The 22,954-nt window shown below is 36.9% G+C and overlaps 1 protein-coding gene across 1 annotated transcript in view; it reads left to right on the top strand.

Annotated features, from left to right (window-relative positions):
* Positions 1–22,954, top strand: part of LOC124776360 (sterol O-acyltransferase 2-like) — a 278,540-nt gene that overhangs the window by 229,746 nt on the left and 25,840 nt on the right. Inside the window, exon 8 of the mRNA XM_047251312.1 lies at positions 20,667–20,940. Within this exon, the coding sequence (XP_047107268.1) occupies positions 20,667–20,940 (274 nt within the window). The remainder of the gene's footprint in view (positions 1–20,666; positions 20,941–22,954) is intronic.

Here is a 22,954-nt window from a genome sequence, read left to right as displayed (position 1 = left end):
ATTCTACCAGGCGGCTTCCTCTTTCGTTTCTTAGCCCCAATCCATATCCACCTACTATGTTTCCTTCTCTCCCTTTTCCTACACTCGAATTCCAGTCACCCATGACTATTAAATTTTCATCTCCCCTTACTATCTGAATAATTTCCTTTATTTCATCATACATTTCTTCAATTTCTTCGTCATCTGCAGAGCTAGTTGGCATATAAACTTGTACTACTGTAGTAGGTGTGGGCTTCGTATCTATCTTGGCCACAATAATGCGTTCACTATGCTGTTTGTAGTAGCTTACCAGCATTCCTATTTTCCTATTCATTATTAAACCTACTCCTGCATTAGCCCTATTTGATTTTGTGTTTATAACCCTGTAGTCACCTGACCAGAAGTCTTGTTCCTCCTGCCACCGAACTTCACTAATTCCCACTATATCTAACTTTAACCTATCCATTTCCCTTTTTAAATTTTCTAACCTACCTGCCCGATTAAGGGATCTGACATTCCACGCTCCAATCCGTAGAACACCAGTTTTCTTTCTCCTGATAACGACATGCTCTTGAGTAGTCCCCGCCCGGAGATCCGAATGGGGGACTATTTTACCTCCGGAATATTTTACTCAAGGGGACGCCATCATCATTTAATCACACAGTAAAGCTGCATGCCCTCGGGAAAAATTACGGCTGTAGTTTCCCCTTGCTTTCAGCTGTTCGCAGTACCAGCACAGCAAGGCCGTTTTGGTTATTGTTACATGGCCAGATCAGTCAATCATCCAGACTGTTGCCCTTGCAATTACTGAAAAGGCTGCTGCCCCTCTTCAGGAACCACACATTTGTCTGGCCCCTCAAGAGATACCCCTCCGTTGTGGTTGTACCTACGGTACAGCTATCTGTATCGCTGAGGCACGCAAGCCTCCCCACCAACGGCAAGGTCCATGGTTCATGGGGGAGGTAATATTCAATAGTGACAATAAAAATATAAAAACGTTCTCTCAGAGATTTGGAACTTTTCCAGGGTCTATAGGATGAGTGGTAGTTGCTATTTGACACACCCAGTAAAAATCTTTGCTGGTAAAATGCTTTACAGAAAATGGGTAAGTAACTGTATTCAAAAAGGGAAATGTGCTTAATCATGTTTATATGGTTTCTTAATCCAAATAACCTTCTTGATCTGGGAAAGATAAGTGTATACGCATTAGGATGTGGGCTTTCTTTTATTTCAAATGGACCAATGCAAATATCAAAAAACTTCTTAAGTTTGGCTGACAATAATTTTGATTTCTTTTGTGTCTTGATGAGTACAAGGTCCCTTGGTTTGAACTGTGTAGCTTTTCCTTTAGCTGCAGGTCTCCTTTTTCTTGATTCCCCTTGTTTTTTCATGGTTTCCCATACACGGTCTTCTCTTTCTTGGGGTGACATAATTTTGCAAGGTGGGTACTCTGTTTTCAGTGAAGAAACTATCGGGGTATAGGTTGTACATTATTTCATGTGGGGAAAATCCAGTGGAAGAGTGCTGCAAGCTGTTCGTTATTTCTTCAAAACTATTTAAGTACTCTAACCAATTAGTGTGGTTCTGGCTACAGTAGGTTCTGCAAAGTCTTCCAATCTCTCTCATGTATCTCTCAGCTGGGTTGCTTGACAGGTGGTAAGCAGATATTAAAATGTGTTTAATTCCCGTGTCTTCAATAAAAGTTTTCCAGTATTTTGAGGTGAACTGAGACCCATTGTCTGAAAGTATTGCCTTTGGTTTTCCCACAGTGTTGAAATAATTACTTGTAATTTTTGAAACTATATGTTCGCTGGTAGCTTTCTGTAAGGGATAAAGCTTTATAAATTTGGAGAAGATGTCTACCATGACATAAATATAACTGTAACCCCCTCTTGTCTTGGGTAATGGTCCGTAGATGTCGGTTGCAATGAGATCGAGTTTATTTGTGGGTAATATGTTCTGCATTATTCCCCTGGTTGTTTGGTTAGTCACTTTTACCCTCTGACATCTGTTACATGTTGATAACTTTTTCTTTACTCTTCTGCTAGTGTTGTAAAAATAAATGTTCTCTATTTTCTGAATACACTTACTGGTGCCACAGTGGCCAAAGCTTTCATGTACATCAGTAATGAGTGTATCTATTAGTTGCTCAGGCCAACACAGTGTCCAATAGCCTAAATCCGGTTTAGGTCTTCTGAATAGTATCCTCTTGTGTACTTTATAGTATGCTTCTACCTTTTCTCCCCCAGTTTTTCCTATGTAGCTTTTGACTAGTTTCTAGTTTTCATCGTGGTTCTGAAACCTCCTAATGTCATTACAGGTTTTTTGTATTTCCTTTTCCTCTTTAACGCCCTTTAGATACAAAATTTTGAAAATTCTCTCCTCTTCCCCACTACTTCCTTCCGAATCACTTCCCAAAGGTAGTCCGGATAAAGCATCTGCTACCACATTTTGTTTTCCCTGAATGTACCTCACTTCGTAATCAAACTGCTGGAGAAACATGGCCCATATGGTGAGTCTGTTATGGTATAACCTGTACTCTTGGATATAGCTTAATGCTCTGTGGTCTGTCTGTACTATTACGTTACGTCCCAAGAGGTAATTTCTAAATTTTGTAAAACCCCAATGTATAGCTAGTAATTACTTTTCTGTCACTGTGTAGTGTTTTTCATGTTTTTGCAGATTTCTGCTGGCAAATGCGATTGTTCGGTGTTCCATTTTTCCATTTACTTCCTTTTCTTGAAATAAATGTACTCCTAACCCTGCATTGCTGCTATCAGTAGCTAGCCAGAAAGGACTTGACACGTCTGGTCTATGTAGAAGTTGGCTGTTACATAGCTGTGTTTTGATTTTGTTAAAGCATCTTCACATTCTGGTGTCCAATCCCACACTACATTTTTCTTAAGCAAGTTATACAAACAAACTGCATTTAGTGCTTGATTACTGATGAATTTTCTGTAAAATCATGTGAAGCCGCAAAATGATTTGAGTTGTTTCTTGTTTCTAGGTGTTGGAAAATTTTCTATGGCTTTTATTTTGTCTTTGCCTGGCAAAATCCCTTGTTCTGTAATGATGTGTCCAAAAATTTTAACTCCTCTAGCCCAAATTTACATTTTTCTAATTTTAATGTCATTCCTCCCTTTCTGAGTTTCATAAATACCTCCCTTAATAATTCAAGGTGTTCTTCCCAAGTTTTCCCAGTGTTTAAAATGTCATCTACATGTTGTTGTTGTTGTTGTTGTTGTGGCCTTCAGTCCTGAGACTGGTTTGATGCAGCTCTCCATGCTACTCTATTCTGTGCAAGCTTTTTCATCTCCCAGTACCTACTGCAACCTACATCCTTCTGAATCTGCTTAGTGTATTCATCTCTTGGTCTCCCTCTACGATTTTTACCCACCACGCTGCCCTCCAATACTAAATTGGTGATCCCTTGATGCCTCAGAACATGTCCTACCAACCGATCCCTTCCTCTGGTCAAGTTGTGCCACAAACTTCTCTTCTCCCCAATCCTATTCAAAACTTCCTCATTAGTTATGTGATCTACCCATCTAATCTTCAGCATTCTTCTGTAGCACCACATTTCGAAAGCTTCTATTCTCTTATTGTCCAAACTATTTATTGTCCATGTTTCACTTCCATACATGGCTACACTCCATACGAATACTTTCAAAAATGACTTCCTGACACTTAAATCAATACTGGATGTTAACAAATTTCTCTTCTTCAGAAACGCTTTCCTTGCCATTGTCAGTCTACATTTTATATCCTCTCTACTTCGACCATCATCAGTTATTTTGCTCCCCAAATAGTAAAACTCCTTTACTACTTCAAGTGTCTCATTTCCTAATCTAATTCCCTCAGCACCACCCGACTTAATTCGACTACATTCCATTATCCTCGTTTTGCTTTTGTTGATGTTCATCTTATATCCTCCTTTCAAGACACTATCCATCCCATTCAACTGCTCTTCCAAGTCCTTTGCAGTCTCTGACAGAATTACAATGTCATCGGCGAACCTCAAAGTTTTTATTTCTTCTCCATGGATTTTAATACCTACTCCGAATTTTTCTTTTGTTTCCTTTACTGCTTGCTCAATATACAGATTGAACAACATCGGTCAGAGCCTACAACCCTGTCTTACTCCCTTCCCAACCACTGCTTCCCTTTCATGTCCCTCGACTCTTATAACTGCCATCTGGTTTCTGTACAAATTGTAAATAGCCTTTCGCTCCCTGTATTTTACCCTTGCCACCTTTAGAATTTGAAAGAGAGTATTCCAGTCAACATTGTCAAAAGCTTTCTCTAAGTCTACAAATGCTAGAAACGTATGTTTGCCTTTCCTTAATCTTTCTTCTAAGATAAGTCGTAAGGTCAATATTGCCTCACGTGTTCCAGTGTTTGTACGGAATCCAAACTGATCTTCCCCGAGGTTGGCTTCTACTAGTTTTTCCATTCGTCTGTAAAGAATTCGTGTTAGTTTTTTGCAGCTGTGACTTATTAAACTGATAGTTCGGTAACTTTCACATCTGTCAACACCTGCTTTCTTTGGGATTGGAATTATTATATTTTTCTTGAAGTCAGAGGGTATTTCGCCTGTTTCATACATCTTGCTCACTAGATGGTAGAGTTTTGTCAGGACTGGGTCTCCCAAGGCCGTCAGTAGTTCCAATGGAATGTTGTATACTCTGGGGGCCTTGTTTCGATTCACGTCTTTCAGTGCTCAGTCAAACTCTTCACGCAGTATCATATCTCCCATTTCATCTTCATCTACATCCTCTTCTATTTCCATAATATTGTCCTCAAGTACATCGCCCTTGTATAGACCCTCTATATACTCCTTCCACCTTCCTGCTTTCCCTTCTTTGCTTAGAACTGCGTTTCCATCTGAGCTCTTGATATTCATACAAGTCGTTCTCGTATCTCCAAAGGTCTCTTAAATTTTCCTGTAGGCAGTATCTATCTTACCCCTAGTGAGATGGGCCTCTACATCCTTACATTTGTCCTCTACCCATCCCTGCTTAGCCATTTTGCACTTCCTGTCGATCTCATTTTTTAGACGTTTGTATTCCTTTTTGCCTGCTTTATTTACTGCATTTTTATATTTTCTCCTTTCATCAATTAAATTCAATATTTCTTCTGTTACCCAGGGATTTCTACTAGCCCTCGCCTTTTTACCTACTTGATCCTCTGCTGCCTTCGCTACTTCATCCCTCAAAGCTACCCATTCTTCTTCAACTGTATTTCTTTCCCCCATTCCTGTCAATTGTTCCTTTATGCTCTCCCTGAAACTCTGTACAACTTCTGGTTCTTTCAGTTTATCCAGGTCCCATGTTCTTAAATTCCCACCTGTTTGCAGTTTCTTCAGTTTTAATCTACAGGTCATAACCAATAGATTGTGGTCAGAGTCCACATCTGCCCCAGAAAATGTCTTACAATTTAAAACCTGGTTCCTAAATCTCTGTCTTACCACTATATAATCTATCTGATACCTTTTAGTATCTCCAGGGTTCTTCCATGTATACAACCATCATTCATGATTCTTAAACCAAGTGTTGGTTATGATTATGTTGTGCTCTGTGCATAATTCTATTAGGCGGCTTCCTCTTTCATTTCTTAGCCCCAATCCATATTCACCTACTATGTTTCCTTCTCTCCCTTTTCCTACACTCGAATTCCAGTCACCCATGACTATTAAACTTTCGTCTCCCTTCACAATCTGAATAATTTCTTTTATCTCATCATACATTTCTTCAATTTCTTCGTCATCTGCAGAGCTAGTTGGCATATAAACTTGTACTACTGTAGTAGGTGTGGGCTTCGTATCTATCTTGGCCACAATAATGCGTTCACTATGCTGTTTGTAGTAGCTTACCCGCATTCCTATTTTCCTATTCATTATTAAACCTACTCCTGCATTAGCCCTATTTGATTTTGTGTTTATAACCCTGTAGTCACCTGACCAGAAGTCTTGTTCCTCCTGCCACCGAACTTCACTAATTCCCACTATATCTAACTTCAACCTATCCATTTCCCTTTTTAAATTTTCTAACCTACCTGCCCGATTAAGGGATCTGACATTCCACACTCCGATCCGTTGAACGCCAGTTTTCTTTCTCCTGATAACGACATGCTCTTGAGTAGTCCCCGCCCGGAGATCCGAATGGGGGACTATTTTACCTCCGGAATATTTTACCCAAGAGGACGCCATCATCATTTAATCATACAGTAAAGCTGCATGCCCTCGGGAAAAATTACGGCTGTAGTTTCCCCTTGCTTTCAGCCGTTCGCAGTACCAGCACAGCAAGGCCGTTTTGGTTATTGTTACAAAGCCAGATCAGTCAATCATCCAGACTGTTGCCCTTGCAACTACTGAAAAGGCTGCTGCCCCTCTTCAGGAACCACATGTTTGTCTGGCCTCTCAACAGATACCCCTCCGTTGTGGTTGCACCTACGGTACGGCTATCTGTATCGCTGAGGCACGCAAGCCTTCCCACCAATGGCAAGGTCCATGGTTCATGGGGGGGGGGGGGGGGGGGAGTCATCTACATAAATGGTTAAATTTGAACTAGTTTCATGACCAAGTACAAAATCTAATGCTCTGATGAATTCTGCAACTGATACATTGAGACCAAATGGTACGACTGTATACTGATAACATTTACCATTATATAGAAAGGCTGTGTATTTTCTCGAATCAGGACTAACTTCAACTTGATGAAAACCAGCGGTGAGATCTAGGCTTGTCATATGTTTGACACATTCAAATTTACCTAACAGCTCATCTATACTTTCTGGGTGGTCGCTTTCTCTGATGAGATACTTGTTCAGATGTCTGGAGTCTAATACAATCCTAATGCTATTGTCTCCCTTTTTTACAATGACCAACGGGTTGTTATAGGCACTGCAACTTCTTTCTATAACTTCCCAATTTTCCATTTTTTGTGTTTCTTTTTCCACAGCATCTCTTTTTGCAAATGGTATTCCATACGGTTTTATAAAGAAAGGTTCATGAGGTTTTAACTGTAATTTACATTGATAATATTTCACTCTACCAGGTCCGTCATCAAACACATCTTGGAATTCCCATAATAACTCTTTTGATTTTTCCTTCTGTGTAATATTTAGGCTTCCAGCTTCCCCCAGTTTTTTCTCTATTAACTTATCAAACTCTTGACCCTCTGCATCTCCCTTTAAGGTCTCATCCGGGTAATAAACACCCTCATTTTCATGATACACTTATTGAATGTGGTTCCAGCTGTCACCACAGTTTAAAATTAACAAATTCACTACACAGCTTTGTTGCCTAACAGGTTCTATAATACACATATGTTTGGTGCAAAATTAAACCCAGCATTCACTTTTAATATCCCATCCATACCTAAAATGAAATTTTCATCCATGTTCAAAATTTAGGTTATCAATTTTAAAAGTAAGTAACACTTGTTTCTTAACTACCTTACTGGCTCCGCCTGTAGCTCCTTTCACTTTTAATCCAACAACTGGCATCTCAGGAAAATATTGAGAATTTCTGAGGTTATCTCTAAGTCTAGAAGTGATGGCAGGAACAGGACTTCCTGTGTCTACTAACACTCTTCCTTCCCACTTGTCAATGTTTAACATATGGACAAGATAGCTCAACAACATCTTTGTCTAGTTCAGTATTTTCAAACAATAGATCATTTTCCATTTCTTTAGTTCCTAAGTCCAATGTCTCTTTCCTACACTTAGACACATCCCTTTCTGTTTGCATAGCACTGACATTTAAATATAAACCTTTGTTTTCATCTGTTCCTCTTAACGCTGTGTTGCCACTTAGCAAACTACTGTTTTCACCCCATTTTTTATTAAGTCCACTACGGATTATTATCCACCATGTAGGATGCAAGGTTGCACTTACCTTTGCTAATTCTTTCCAAAAGGCATCTTTGTGTATACAGTTTCCATAGTTGTTCCACAAAACTTCTAAAAACTTTTCCCCTTTTCCTTGAAAACTCACATTTACATTCCATCCCTTTATATTTTCTTTAATATTATTATTATTACCATTGTCATAGATTAGTATTTCATAGTTCCCAATACGCAATAGCTTGTCATCAGATACACATTCCCTAGCCTGCATTTCACTTAAATTAACCCCATTATTACCCATATTTGTCACATCACTTACCTTTACCTCATCATCAGTTTTCAATTCTACAAATACTTTTATTTCTTCCTCCACACTCTCATCAATAACATCACTTGACTTAGGATCATTATTTAAATATCCCTCCATTACTTCTTCTTCCTTCTCCACAACAACCCCATCTTCAGTTTCCCCCCTATGTATTTGAATCTGAGCAATTGAGTCTTTGGCTCCATTAAACACTTCATCATCCCCCCTCTTATCAAATAAACCCCCAAAAATAGATTATATTTGTGGTGTGTCTGATTTGTTATTAACACCAGTATCTTTTTCAGCCCAACTATGGAACTCTGCAATACCTTCAACTTCTACACTTTCACTAACTACCTGTGCCTGAACACTGTTTTTATTAACTGTATCACTTTTACTCGTAGTATCCAAAACCTTTTATTAAATTCTAATTTATTCATTCTAACAACATCAGTATTTTCATGGTACTCACTCTTTACATTGTATCCTCTCCTTTTCCAGTTTCGGTTGTTGTTCTGTCATAATATTGTCTAGCCCCAAAACTACAGACATCTAGTGGGGCTGTCCACCGTTTCCCGGCTGGTTCCCTTGGTCTGTCTGTTTGTAGTTGTCATATTGTTCACTAGTTTCAACAAACCCCCTTGTATCTTGTTCTCTTCCCCAATACCTGTTTCTATCATTCCTGTTATCTCTCCTCCATCCTCCCTCATGTGTACTGTTCCTGAACCCATTTTCATATCTCCTATCATATGCTATTTGGAGCATTATTTCTAGAATTTTCAAAGTCTCTCCTCCCATAATAATCTCTATTTACATTCCTGTTCCACCCCCCACCCCCACCCCCCATACTGGTTGTTGCCAGAACCAAAACTTTTGTTATTTTCTCTTTCCAAGGCCCTATCTAATCTATCTACAAATTCCAGGAACTCTTCCATTGAATTGTCTGATCCATGGTCCATTTCCCACTGCAGTCTCTCTGGTAACCTTCTTTTTAAAACATCAATTTGTGTCATAATATCAAAAGAGTTATTCAAGTGAGCAAGTTTTTTCAATTGATCTCTGCAAAATTTTTGCATTCCCCCTACTTTCCCTCTATACACTGGTCCATTTACAAATTCTGACTTTAATCTGGCTTGTATGGATTGTGACCAAAATTTACAAATAAATTTAGATTCAAACTCTCCAAAAGTATTCCAAGAATCATTATTCTCGTTTGCCCAGGATAGGGCTTCCCCTTCTAGAAACCTTTTTACTAACTTAATTTTTATGTTATCTGACATTCCTACTACAAACATATCCTTACATTGGTGAATAAAGTCAATAGGGTGCAGATTTTCACTAGGAAAGCATTTCACTTGGGTGTGCCCATACATTGTATTTTGATTGTAAAACATATGTTTGGACATCACAACGTCTTCCAATTGTGTATATTTAGTGTGTATATTTTCTACTTTTGTATCTACATTAGTGGTATACAGGTTGTATTCTTGTTTAAGGTTTTCTGATGTTTTGTCTACTCTCTGATCTAATCTTTCTACTTCAGTATCTACTCTGTTGTTGATGACAGCAATGCTGTCTGTGTTAGCTTGTATGTTTTTGTTTAAACTTTCAACTTTAACTTGAAATTCTATTTTGAAGTGTATCAACTGTTTTCCAGTGTCCTTACTGAGGGTAGTTTTAATTTCCTCACACTTCTCATTGAGATGAGTACTTAATAGATCAAAATTCAAACTTAACTTATCCAGTCTATCTGTGTTTTCTTTAAGTTTCGAACCTAATAGATCAAACCTGTCTGTGTTTTCTTTAAGTTTCAAATTTACTTGTTCACTCAATTGTTTAAGTTGCGAGCTTATTTGAGTTGCAAACCCTGTTAGCCACTCTGTTAAGTTTAATTGTTCACTCTCCCCTGGTTCAATTTTTACATTTCCTACGATCTCATCACTCTCAGGTAGAGACATGTTAACTATTAATTTTTTAAACGACAACAACAACAAAATACCTTGCTTTTTTCTGTAGCTATGATGTGGCGCCATTAAAATGAATTGTGGTAATCGCCACTGCTTGCTGGATCGCTGCTGTGTCTCGATGCTAATGCTAGCTCTAAATCTGGTTGTCTAGGGGTAAAAAGATGAGGTCCCATGTTTTTTATGTGGTTTTGATGATAAATAATGAGTAAAACCAACAAATATTTAAACTTCAAATATTTATTACTCTGGTGGCCATCTTAATTCCACTGTCCACCAAAGACAATGACACAACACAAAGTAGCACTTCTTTTACATATTCTTTGGAATGTTTATCCACCTCAAACAATAACACACATACACTTTACCAAAGTGACATTCAGACTCCGCTCCCGACCCTTCTTGCTGCTTGTATTTATAACCTTGTCAGAGAACTACTAAAAAGAGGTATAGTTTATAAGTCACAAGTACATCTGTTATCGTAATTTGTGCATGAAAGTTAGTAATTAATATCGAGTGACATAATTTAACAGGTTATTAAAATGACAGACAGATTTGTTGACTGGACAGAATAATTCTTTGTTACAAAAAGGCTGTATTTAGAAGTTTGTCAATTGACTTTTCTAATTTGCATAAATAAGTAAATAACATGAATTATTAAGAATTACATTGGTTTTCATCTAAAATAGAAGTGTTTACGTGAATACTGAGTGAAAACGGTCCAAGTGAACAAATAGGTTTCACTGGGTGATTTTTATTTAAGGAGATCCAAAATACATAAGTTGGCCACTATTTTTCGTACTTCATATTAATTATTTAAGATGAACTTAGTGTTTTTACATGATGACATTTGCTGTATCAGTGATCAAGTGATATTAACCTTTGTGTGGGTCATTTATTCAGTATAATTTAATGGGTTGACTGTTTATGGAGACAAGTTATGCAATCATTGTTAACATACACAATAACGTTTCTATAATCATAAATACCCGTTAAACTGGTTTAATTTGGAGGGTATCGCATACTTCAGTAAAGTAAAGCCTTTAATAGGTTCCGTTACAAGGTGTAGTGCTTTAAACAAATGTATGCAGAGGAAAAAAAATTTAGTTTTCATGCTTACAACTGTTTTCATATGTAATAAACATAGTTAAAAACTTTTTTCATTCATAATAATACCCTTTGGTTATAATTTAAATGTAGGGCCTAGGCCTACTAAAGATGAAGGTGGCATTAAACCTTCAAATTCAAGTTACAGGTGTTACGCATGTGTTAATTAACATCCGAAACAAAAATTAGTAACACCCGTAACAGCTCTAAGAGTGTTAAATAAGATTTCAAAATGCCATGTAATGGCATGATATTGTAAAAAATGTGCATAACCTCACTTTTACAGAAAGGTATTGTACAGAACAAATTTACTAGATCACAAATTAAACTTTTGTGTCATTTTTGTTACGTGTGTTACAAGCTGCATGTATATTATAAAACTTACGAAATAAAGAAATGCAATTAGCTTACCTCAACAGAAAGAATTATTATGAGCTATAACAATGTTGATTTCAATATTCTTTGCAACAATAGAACAATCGGCCATAGATAACACAACTAATACTCATCTGGAAATAGCATAAAACATACCTCTCTGTGGCGCCATAGAGTAGCGCACTTTAAACACTTAGTGAAGGTAGAAATTTAATTTTTTCACATTAACGATTATTTTGCAATGAACAAATGTACTCTTAACTTGGCATTTTTAAGGTTATATATGTAATTTTGTCATTTTAATTTTTTTGTCACAAAGTACTTGAACATAGAAGGATCCAGTATTCTTTCCTCTGAATAGAACTTACTTAGTTCTATGTTTAAATGAGACTTATGGCCATCTAAAAGTAACAAAACAGGAAGTGTGGCCTGTTTTTCCAGTAACCGTGGATAAAAGCAGTTGGCGACATACTCATATAATGTTGGTGCGACCATCCATCCTGACGCACTCTTTCCAACAAAGAATCTGTCATGATGAATGAATTCAGATATGTGTTTTGGAATCCTTTCATAAGGAAATAACTTTTCCACTAGCAGAAAAATTAGCCAAAATAGTGACGCATTCCTTCTCTTAGCCAGGAGCAATGGTAAAAAAGAATTTATAATTTTTTGGGCCTAGGACTCCTGCAGTTTTTGGGCAACATTCAACTCCTGTCTCATCAGCATTGAACATTCGATCACTATCAAGAAGTATGTCCTGACAGTTCTCTTCCTGAAGATATTTCTCAAGTTTGTCAAACCAGTTTCGTCTAATGCCTTCAGTCAAACTCACTTTCCCTTTTGATATGATTTCTTCATTACGATGTGAAATTGCTGGATGTCTTTAAGAATAGTTTCACCCATTTCTCTCCTGACCTACAATTTGTAAAGGGATTTTTCCTTCCTGTATCCATGATAAATTTGTGCACAGCATCTTTCACCTCATCCAGATGCATCGAAAAACCAATTTTTGCTTTCCCTAATATCCAAATCTTCCAACAGCTGTTCTTCATTTGGTGTTAAGATGGGGACTGGTCCCATCCGCCTTCCTTCAATAGTCCTTGTTGGACGAAAATCCCAGGTTGTTCTGAAAACATTCATAGGGAAAATATTGGCCATAAAAGATTCCAAAGTGAAAACTTCATTTTTTAGAAAGTCTCAGAAGCAATCAGACATTTATGCTTTTCCAAATGTAGAAGAAATTCAAGAAGTTTCTATTTCACAAGTTCTGTGCAAACTTGTTCCCCTCTTTGTTCGTCGTGGTTGTTACAAGTTACCGTATGAAACTGCAGAGTACCTAATGTGAAAAAAATCTAATTACTGTAATTAAAAACAACTTGAAACAATTGATTTTTGTACTTTTATATATGTGAAACACTATTGTAAGACAATAAATATCATAAAAATTTCTTTTGATTCTTTTTTAACTTCTTCAAGATTTGTTTTTAATTTTAATATATTATAATTTTGATTATTTCATTTTAAAAGACACTAAAATTGGTGTCACATATTTAAAATGAAAAAAGAAAAACATTTTCACTGTCCCCAGTCACCTCTTTGGTGAGGTGAATGCAGTTTTGTGGAAAATATTTGTAGGTGTCCCAAGTCACCCCACATGTCCCAAGTCACCCCACCCTGCAGGGGTGACACCAACAAAAAATTAAATTAAAAATAAATGACCGAATTTAAGATAATATTTGATACATGAATGTAATCTACTGACCCAGATCTAACTTTTGATACATATATCCTTTTCATAAGTTGCATGGGCTCTGAGAAACAGCTAAGGAAACACAAAAAGTGTCCGAAGTCAACCCGTTTTATGGTACATTTAGATTCTAACTGCAACATTGCGAGCTACTACTCTATAGACAACAAGGAAAGAGGTGGTGTAGCTATTTTTATTAAAAATAATGTCACCTTCATTTTCAGTAGTTTTGGGAATGAGTGTCAAGACCTGTTGTGGATCGAATGGAAAAATTCCAGTGTTTTTGAATCCGGCTTTTAAGTTGTACCTCGTTTGGTCATTGTAATTCATAACGTTGAGCGTCTTCTTCAGTGCTGCAGGAAATTTGCCCTTCATAATAGGACCCTGATTCTTCAGCTTCCATTCTTCTAAAACTTTGCGCCACTCAGCCTTCAGTGGACGGAAGTAAGCCCCATCAAGAGGTTGGCACAGATGTGTTGAATTGGGTGGCAGTAATACAAATTTAATGTTGTGCTCCCTGCACTTCTGTAAAACATTTATGGAGATGTGACTGGACAAGTTATCTCCTATTACAGCCTTTGGCACTTCTTTGGGCAGCTTTTTCACATATGGAAGTATGATTCCTTCGAACCAATCTGAAAATATAATTTTTTAAACCAGGAAGTTTTTGAACATCCATAAAGTGCACCTTTTGGGCCGTCCTGCCTCCAAGTATCATACACATGCGATGCACCATAAACTACATATGGTGGAAGCAGCTCACCTCTAGCTGTGCCATAGAACATGACACTAATACTACTTTTTGAACTATCCATTATACGGTACACAAGTTTTGATCCTCTTCGACCAGTGACCCTTTTAACTCCAGGATCGTCAGTATTGTTGGTTTCATCATAATTGATTATTGCTTTAGGAGGAATGCCATCGAAACTTTTCTTAAGTTAAGAAAAATATTCTTGCGTCATTGTTCGGTCAATTGTAGCATGCGCTCTTTTGATATTCATACACCATCGCTCAGACAGAATTTGCTTGTGTCTTTTTAGGAAAGACACAATCCATTCCCATCGTGGAAGGTTGTTATTAAACTTTTTCACTCTTTTTCCCGGCCTGTCTAGATATGGTCTGACAATTACTCTAATACCCATTGAAGTCAAGGGAAAACCCATTGAGGTCCAGGGAAAACCCCACTCACTCGCAGTTACCAAATTGCTTACTATGAGGTCTTCCTCATGATAACTGAGAGAAGTTTGGCCACCGGATTTCTTGGGTGGAGAGGCTTTTGCTGATGATACCCATCTCTGAATAGAGCTCTTGGGGACACCATACTTATCAGCTGCTTGTCTTACAGACAAAGTTTTAGCTTGAACATCTGCCACAGCTTTTGCAAGATTCTCCGTAACATATCATTTGTAAAGCCTACCACCAACCTTCCTAATATACTCTCTAGGCATCTGAAAAAACATTAACAGTTTCCTTGTAGATATTTAAAGTAGTATGTTCTTCAAACTATACTGCAAAAACAAATACATTGATAAACAAGTACACACAGTAATATCAAATGTGATGTAACCTAACATAACCTCACCTAACCCCTTAACCTAACCATAAAACAATAAGCAAATACTAACAATGACTCCAATGTGTATAAGAAACACCAACAAATTCATTATAATGCGCTTTTGTGCATACAACTCTCTTTAGTTAAGTCTAATGAAAGGTTTCTGCCGATCAACGACATGTCCCAAGTCACCCCAAGTTTGATGTCATTTTCAAAATCGAAAATTTCAGTCCAAAATATGGGCCTAAATTTTTATCTTTCTGTGGTTGTTATTAGAGATAGAAGTGGGGATCGCATTTAAACATTAACCACATTTCCAGTATTAATCCATTACAACCAGCAGGCCTTCCTGTTTCACTATCATTTTTTTGTTAATATTTTGACAATTTTCAAATATTTAAAAGTAGTACTTACATTGATAACAAGTTGTTCCCTTCAACCTGAGGACATCAGCACACCATCACATAAACGACAACAATGAGCAAATCACAGTTCTGGCCGCCCACTGCTGCCAACATAATTAAAAACAAAACACTGTCAAAATGTCTCGAGTCATCCCACTGTCCCAAGTCACCCCGTTTTACGGTAATAAGTTAATGCCATTTGTGTTATGATGTTTTGCAAAGCATAATATTTGAACATTGTTTATACAATTTCTGTCATTTATATTAACTGAAAGCTGATCTGCTTTGCTGCTAACTCCCCTAATGTTTTGTTGCAAGATGGACAGGTTAGACTTGTCTGTAGAGGTGTCACTTATCTTGGGTGCTTTTTGTTCTTTGTATCTGTAGTTAAAAAAATCTTTCAGATGTAATGGGCATACTACTTTCTGTCTGCTTGCTATTCCGTGTGCAGTCTGCTTGGCTGTTGTGTTTTCTTCTGTTGCTGGTGGAACTTCTTTTGCTTCTTCTTCTTCTTCTTCTTCTTCTTCTTCTTCTTCTGCAGGTGACATGATGTCTAAAAAATTCGGCACTTATCGAGTTTAAAGGCACACCCATGAAATCTTTGATTTTTTACCGATTATCGTCAATTTGACTATGCTGATCACGAATATGACATTTTTTTCATCAGTTTTGAAACAGTGAAACAACATATTATCATGTAATCGAAATACATCAATGCGTAAAGATCATTCAAGTTAAATTGCAGCATTCGGATAAACGCGCCTGATGTAATCAATTAGATTGTGAAATGGGCTTGATCCAAAGCGTTGCCGCCATAGAAACTCGGCCAAATAGTTGGACAGCATATTGCGATGAGTACCAAACATGCGCTTGTTTTTCTGTTCTGCTTTCTGCCATACGCTTTCAGCATGATTAGTAGCTGCGTGAGTAATTGGATCAACGAAATGCATGGAATGATTAACAGTCAAATGCTGATAACCTAGATTATGGACTGTGTTATACGCTCCCCACAAATCGGAAACAATAGTGGTCCCAGGCTGCACATATTATAGAATCGGCAGCAAAGTTGCAGCATCTCTTCGAACTACAGGAACGAAGAAGCTTTCTCTGGTCTTAGTGTCGTATCCTCTGAATACAAACTGTTCCTTACCCTTGTGACCTCGATTGTACTTTCGACGTTCAAAACAGGTTTCGTCGATCTCAACTGTACTCCCTGGACCGCCTAAAACAATCGGCTCTTGCACAAAATCCTCGTGGCAAATGTCTCTGCAGAACTGTTTCGAATCCGCACCGTATTAGCCGAGATTTGCAGTTCACAAAAATTCCTATTCATCGAGTTCGAAGGTCCAGAAGTAAACCATTTTGTTAATGAATTCGATAGACAGATGATTACCCAAGAAAAACAAACTTTGCGAATTGAAAACTTCTTCTTCCTGCAAATGCGTCTTACAGAGCAGCGCCAAATACGACCGTCGGCACATTGCTTGCGTTCTAAGAACATTTTATTCGCACCGCCAAGGCATTGCCCATCTTCACAGAATCTCTCACGTTTCAGCAAACCATGAGCGAAAGCCCATTCAATAGCTGAATCACTATCACGACAAACGTCGAACAAATTTACCATACGAAATTCGGTCAAATCAGGGAAAATTCTAGTAATTACGAATTAGTACAACAAACGCACAGAACAAACATCGAACTTACATTTAACTGCACTGTTATTTGACTTTAGTGTAAACTGAATGAGGCGATTTTATCCGAGTGCTTTTTTGTGCAACGATTTAGCTTGAATGATGTTTGAAAATAACACATTCGTGATCCGGTCAAAAAATGAAGAAAAAAATTTTTCTCTCGATATATTAAAAAGTTTTTATTGGGGATGAAAATAAATAACATCTTAGAGATCAACATAGTCTAACTGATCAAAAAGTGAGAAAAAATATTTTCGAAAATTTTGTCCCTCTAAACTCGATAAGTGCCGAAAATTCTTGGTGTAGTATTTGTTGATTATGGCTTCTGCTACTTGGTGACGATCAAGTGATGAAGTTATTTTTGGAGCTTGCAAAATTTGTGCTTCATTCACCACGATCCTTTTTGGCTTGAACCATTTCGTAATTTGAGGCCGTTTTACGATTGATTGTGCCTTTCTGGCCTACTAGGTTTAAACCACTTCGTAATTTGCAAGTGATTGAGGGCTTTAGTGTTTGCTGCTCGCCAAAAACGGTTTGTAATTTGCATTAGATTGCTACTTCTCCTGGTTTCTTCATTGTCAGGCGAGAGCCTGCCGTGGTGGCCGATCGTTTCTAGGCACCATAGTCTATGGCGGGTTCGAATCCTGCCTCGGGCATGGATATTTCTTGTGTCCTTAGGTTTGTTAGGTTTAAGTAGTTCTACGTTCTAGGGGACTGATGACCTCAGAAGTTAAGTACCATAGTGCTCAGAGCCATTCTTCGTCAGGCGAGACACTAGTAAACATTTTATCAGCCAGAACCTCTTTTCCTGATGTGTTTAAATGAAGGCCTTGAGCCGTATAGAACCTTCGCTCTAAAATGTTTGTGTCTATAACATCAACATTCTGGAAATGATTACATATTTCGGCGAAACTCTTGTTAGCGACACCAATTTTGCAGTTCATGCATGATCAACTCGGTAAATCATGATGCTGTGGGACATTCACAAAGAGAACATTTGTATGGATTAAATTATTTAGACAACTTCTCAGTTCCCCGGGCGTGACTATCCCCTAAAACGCAGATCATCTCGTGTTTTCCAATTTTCGCACTCGGGTGATCAATTAGCAACAGTCTGATTACTTTTCGGCTCCGACTGGCGTGTTCAGTGAATCTTCAGCAGTGTGCACAATAAAGTTTTTATGCTCTTGTGATTGACTGTTTTTAAGCACTAAAGTTTCACAGTTTTTACACACGTAAGTTTCAGTGTTATTTTCAGATTGCCCTTCCTGGAAACAGTTTTCTTCCGTTTCCTGATGACGAATCTTCTGTGTTCATCAGCGTCTCACACATTAGGGATTGAAGTTTCTACATGTCCATCTTTAAAGCACCTATTATAAATTGTAAACTGGAAATACGTTCATTAAACCTTGAAATTTCGTCCTTACAATTTACACACTTTTTCTTTTTACCATTAAAATTTACTTTTTTCCGCAGTGAAGCATGATTTCCTTTTACACCATCTTGGAAATATTTAAGGACCTTTTTACATGAATTGATAAGCTTTAAGAATTGTCACATTATTTAATGATTATCAGTGTGCCCTGAATTTGTCTGTTGATCATTCAAATCATAAAAGATGGAAGCACATTGATGTTGTTTACTTACAACTAATATGCCTGCAGACATAATGACAAAAGGATTGAGAAAAGAGAAACATTATGATTTCCTGAACTTGTAAGGTATAGGTATTTTTTAAGAATATCATTCAAATGTTTTGAAGTGGGGGTGTTAAGTTTGTCAAACCCATTTAAATGATATCATTATGTGGTGAGCTATGTGTGTATCTTTGACTGTTTCTACATCTTTATTCCTATATGCTGTTCTGTTCAGTTCCATTTCGTCCATATTCATTGCGTGTGTGCTAACATGTAGTAAAGTGTACCAATGTGAAATGTTATAATAAATCACCAAATGTGTACATTTTTATCATGTTCTCAATATCCACAGAACCTCAACATAACTTATACTTATGTTCATAAGGAAGTTATGCTCATATGCCCTAAAATTTTCTTGTAATTTTGGAATTTAACTTCGACAATCTGTATTTTATCTTTTGGCTACATTTTGTACACTGTTTGGCAAAACTTACTGTATGTCACAAAAATATTGTAAACACATTGATTCCATATTATGTGAGGGGGTTGTTGCAACAGGACAACCACCTCAAGCATTACTTTTCCTCAACAGTAGTTGTCTATACCAGTATTATTTTTTGAATTCTAGGCAGATCAATATTATCTCAGTTGCTTTTTTGAACCTGTCATATGTTTTTATACACAGTAGATTGTATTTCAAACTAAAATTCATGAAAAGGAATTACTTTATAACATATTTTACTTCCAATGTTATAATGTATAAGTACTAGTTCTGAATGTAGAGAGAAAATTATTATTATTATTATTATTATTATTATTATTATTATTATTTAGAAACTTTTTAAATTACGAATTATTGGCATACTTAAAATTTCCATTATTAATCACGCCACCCTGTACTGCTTACTACATTTGTCTCTGAATTCATTTTTGTAATAGTAATCGAAATTAATAATGTAATGTACTAGAAATTCATTTATTAAGAAAAATTGTAAACCCTTTGAAATATTGTTTCCGCAGAGTGTGAGAGTCGTATGCATGTCTCTGATGTGATTGGACGTATTTTTGTATTTTTTGTGAACTATGTAATTTTGGCTTTGTTAATGTGTAAAATCAAAATACTGTATGATATACTAAAATGTGAGAAAATACATTTACATAAAAAAGGCTGCTGCAACAAGTTTTTTAGTTCAAAACAACCATAAGAACCTGATGTGACATTAAAATCTTCAAGAACCATGACCATAGACAACAAGAAATGGAGCCAACTCAACATGACAAGCTAAGTAAAGTAGAAAGTTCATTGTAATCTTTGCTCCTCTCAAATCTTGACAAAAGACTTCACTTACGAATTATTTGGACTGGACATTGTTTAATGTGGGCAACAGATGTAAGTAGGAAGAAGTGGCAAATTACAGGGTACACTTTTTTTTTAGAATATGGCGTAGGGAATATTTGATTCAAATCACTACTATCACATGAAATAGACCTTCCTTCAACATAAGTTAAATCAGTTTGTTGCGACAACGAAAAGGGAGAAGTCTGGTTCCAACAAAATGGTGCCACACCTCCCACTTATTGGCATTATCTATAAATGTTGAGTTGTTTCCTAGACATCTCTCTTCATAAGGAGACATCACCTAGCACCTGAAGTCACTTACTACCTTGAAATTTTTTTTTCTTTAACCCTGCAAACACTTAAGGAGATAATCACCCAGGAAGTGGCTGCCATTCCACCACAATTGGCGTAAAAAACTATGGACAACTTCAAAAAAAGAACTCATTAATTTGTCAGTAATGGAGAACACTATTTGTTATACATAATTTTTAAAGCCAGCTAATGTAAAATGTCATAGTATTTGTTGTTCAGAAACAAAAATATTTTCTCGGTATCTTTGTTTGTATCTACTTTTTGAAATAGAGGTCATTTTGCTGGAGCCTGTACCATTCTTTCATGCAACAACTGAAGTAAAGTACATATTTATATAAGAGCATGCACTTTATATTAATGTTAGATCCTGTTTCATTCTGTTTTATATTGACTTGCAGAACTAAGGAGATCCGCTGGAAGGTGGCATTATGGCATCTGACAGAGGTTTTTGGAGTAATCTTCTTCATTAGCTTTTTGTTTGAACGCAGCTTGGTACCCATGTTCAGAAATTTTGGAAAGCAACAGCTGTCTCCTAAGGCAATGGTTGTAGCCATTTTTGGTAGCATGGTTCCCTCACTTACTGTAATTCTTAGTGTATTCTATTGCGTTCTTCATGCCTGGATGAATGCATTTGCTGAAATAACAAGGTTTGCAGACCGCATGTTCTACAAGGTATGATTTCCATAATTTTTAAACTAATAGGTTGCACAATTTAATAATTTCATTGGATTGCTGGATCTTAAAAAAGAAAAACCATACTTTATAAATATGTCATATGCATGTTTTTATTGGTCCTGACAAGATTCACCTTAATAAACAAGGGTATGTACTAGAAATTACTAGTACTTTATAAATGAATGTACTTAACATTTGTTACTAAAAAAAGAATGGTCATGAAAGGTAACACTTTCATGCAATTTAAATGTGATAATGGGAAGTCCTGGGTGATACACAAAAAATGAAAGAATTGATGGCAAACTGAAAATGAAGGCACATTTCGTCATTTCCCTTTACTAGGGAAACAGAAAGTACCTGGAAGTGTTTCAGCTAAGATTAGGGATTATCTGCAGAGTTTAGAGGCTGAGATTACTGAAAGATTTCAGGATTTTAAGAAAATTGAGCCTCAATTTCATGTTTTATCATATCCCACCACTGTTGATATTGACACTGCACCACAGAAGCTGCAACTTGAACTGATTGACATGCAGGCAGATCACGCAGTGAAAGAAATGTTTAGTGCTGTAACTTTGGTTGACTTTTATAAATCTTTGTCAGCTGAAAAATTTCCATGTATCAACAAATTTGCAAACAAAATGTTCTCCATATTTGGATCGACATATATTTGTGAACAAAGTTTTTCTTGCTTGAAAATCAACAAGAGCCAATACCAAAGCTGTTTAACAAACAATAATTTGCAGGCTGTGATGAGAATATCAACTAGCAGTCTGACTCCTGATTTCAAAAAAATTGTGCAAAATTGTGAGAGGAAGCATTTGTCCCATTAAACTTGTTTTAAAATTTAATATACGTGGAGATGATATTAAATTAGCAAAATAAATGAAGTTGAACACATCTATCTTATTTGAGGATGTCAGAAGGAAAGAGGTACAAGTGACTTTAGTCTTATCAAAATTATAAGAAGTATATTTATACCCCTTTGCTTCTGACTCTTTCATTTATACCTAATGATTTTTATGGTGCCTTTTATGAAATGTAAAGCTAACTAATCATATTTCATGTAAGGAAACTTGTTATGTAGTGCTGGTACGTCCTGTTTGTTTGTTTTCCTATGATGGAAATAGTGTTTTCAGACCCATGTCACACAACAAATTTTATTTCTGTATGTTCAAAGAATATTTTGTGACAATTCAGCCACACGTTTGTTACACCCTGTGTAGTTGGAGCATTGAGTGACTGATACACAGGAAACAAGAAAGAAAACATAGCAAAACTTCAGCATAATATCATTCCTTAGAGTTAATCAATATAGCGCCCCCCCCTCCCCCCACACACACACAAAACAAAGTTTCCCAGCTGACTACTTTGCCCTGGTCCTGCATTTTCGTGAAGGTGAGGAATTGCCAGTTAGTGGGTGAGAGGATAAAAAAGATAGGGAGAAGCAGGAATGGGTGGAAAGAAAGGTGGCCGAAGCATGGGAAGAAAGGCAGCAATGGAAAAAAAGTAGGAATATGGGACTGGTGAGCTCACCCTGGCACAAGCACGGGGAGTTTTGTGTGCCAGATGTTGAAGTGGAGGAGTGGACTGGGAGTAGGAGACAGAACAGAGAAAGAGGCAGACTGCATAGATGAGAGTGAGAATGTAGACCAAGTGAACTGGGAAAACGTGGACAGGGTTGAAGGTAAATATGAGACAGACACTAGTAGGAATTGAGGCCAGGATGATTGACAGATGTGGCATATGACATTCCTCCTATGATTAAAATGCTAAACTCTTAACATGCTGTGGGAGTTTATGTGATTGATTTTACTGATGTGACAAGTCCTTGATTTTAGGTGTCTTATTTTTACAAATAGATGTACAGATTGTTCCTGACACATCTCATTGCTCCTTCTGAAGAAGGTGGTTTTAAATCTGTTGAAACCATGGTTGAGGTTAATTGAAAACAACCATTTATTGCAACTGATTGTCTGTCTTATTTACCAGCCATTCTGTAACTGAAATGCAG

The sequence above is a fragment of the Schistocerca piceifrons genome, chromosome 2 (genome assembly GCF_021461385.2).
Source record: "Schistocerca piceifrons isolate TAMUIC-IGC-003096 chromosome 2, iqSchPice1.1, whole genome shotgun sequence".
Taxonomy (NCBI): Eukaryota; Metazoa; Arthropoda; class Insecta; order Orthoptera; family Acrididae; genus Schistocerca; species Schistocerca piceifrons.
The sequence above is the reverse complement of the archived record's forward strand: the minus strand, read 5'-3'. Positions and strand labels throughout refer to the sequence as shown.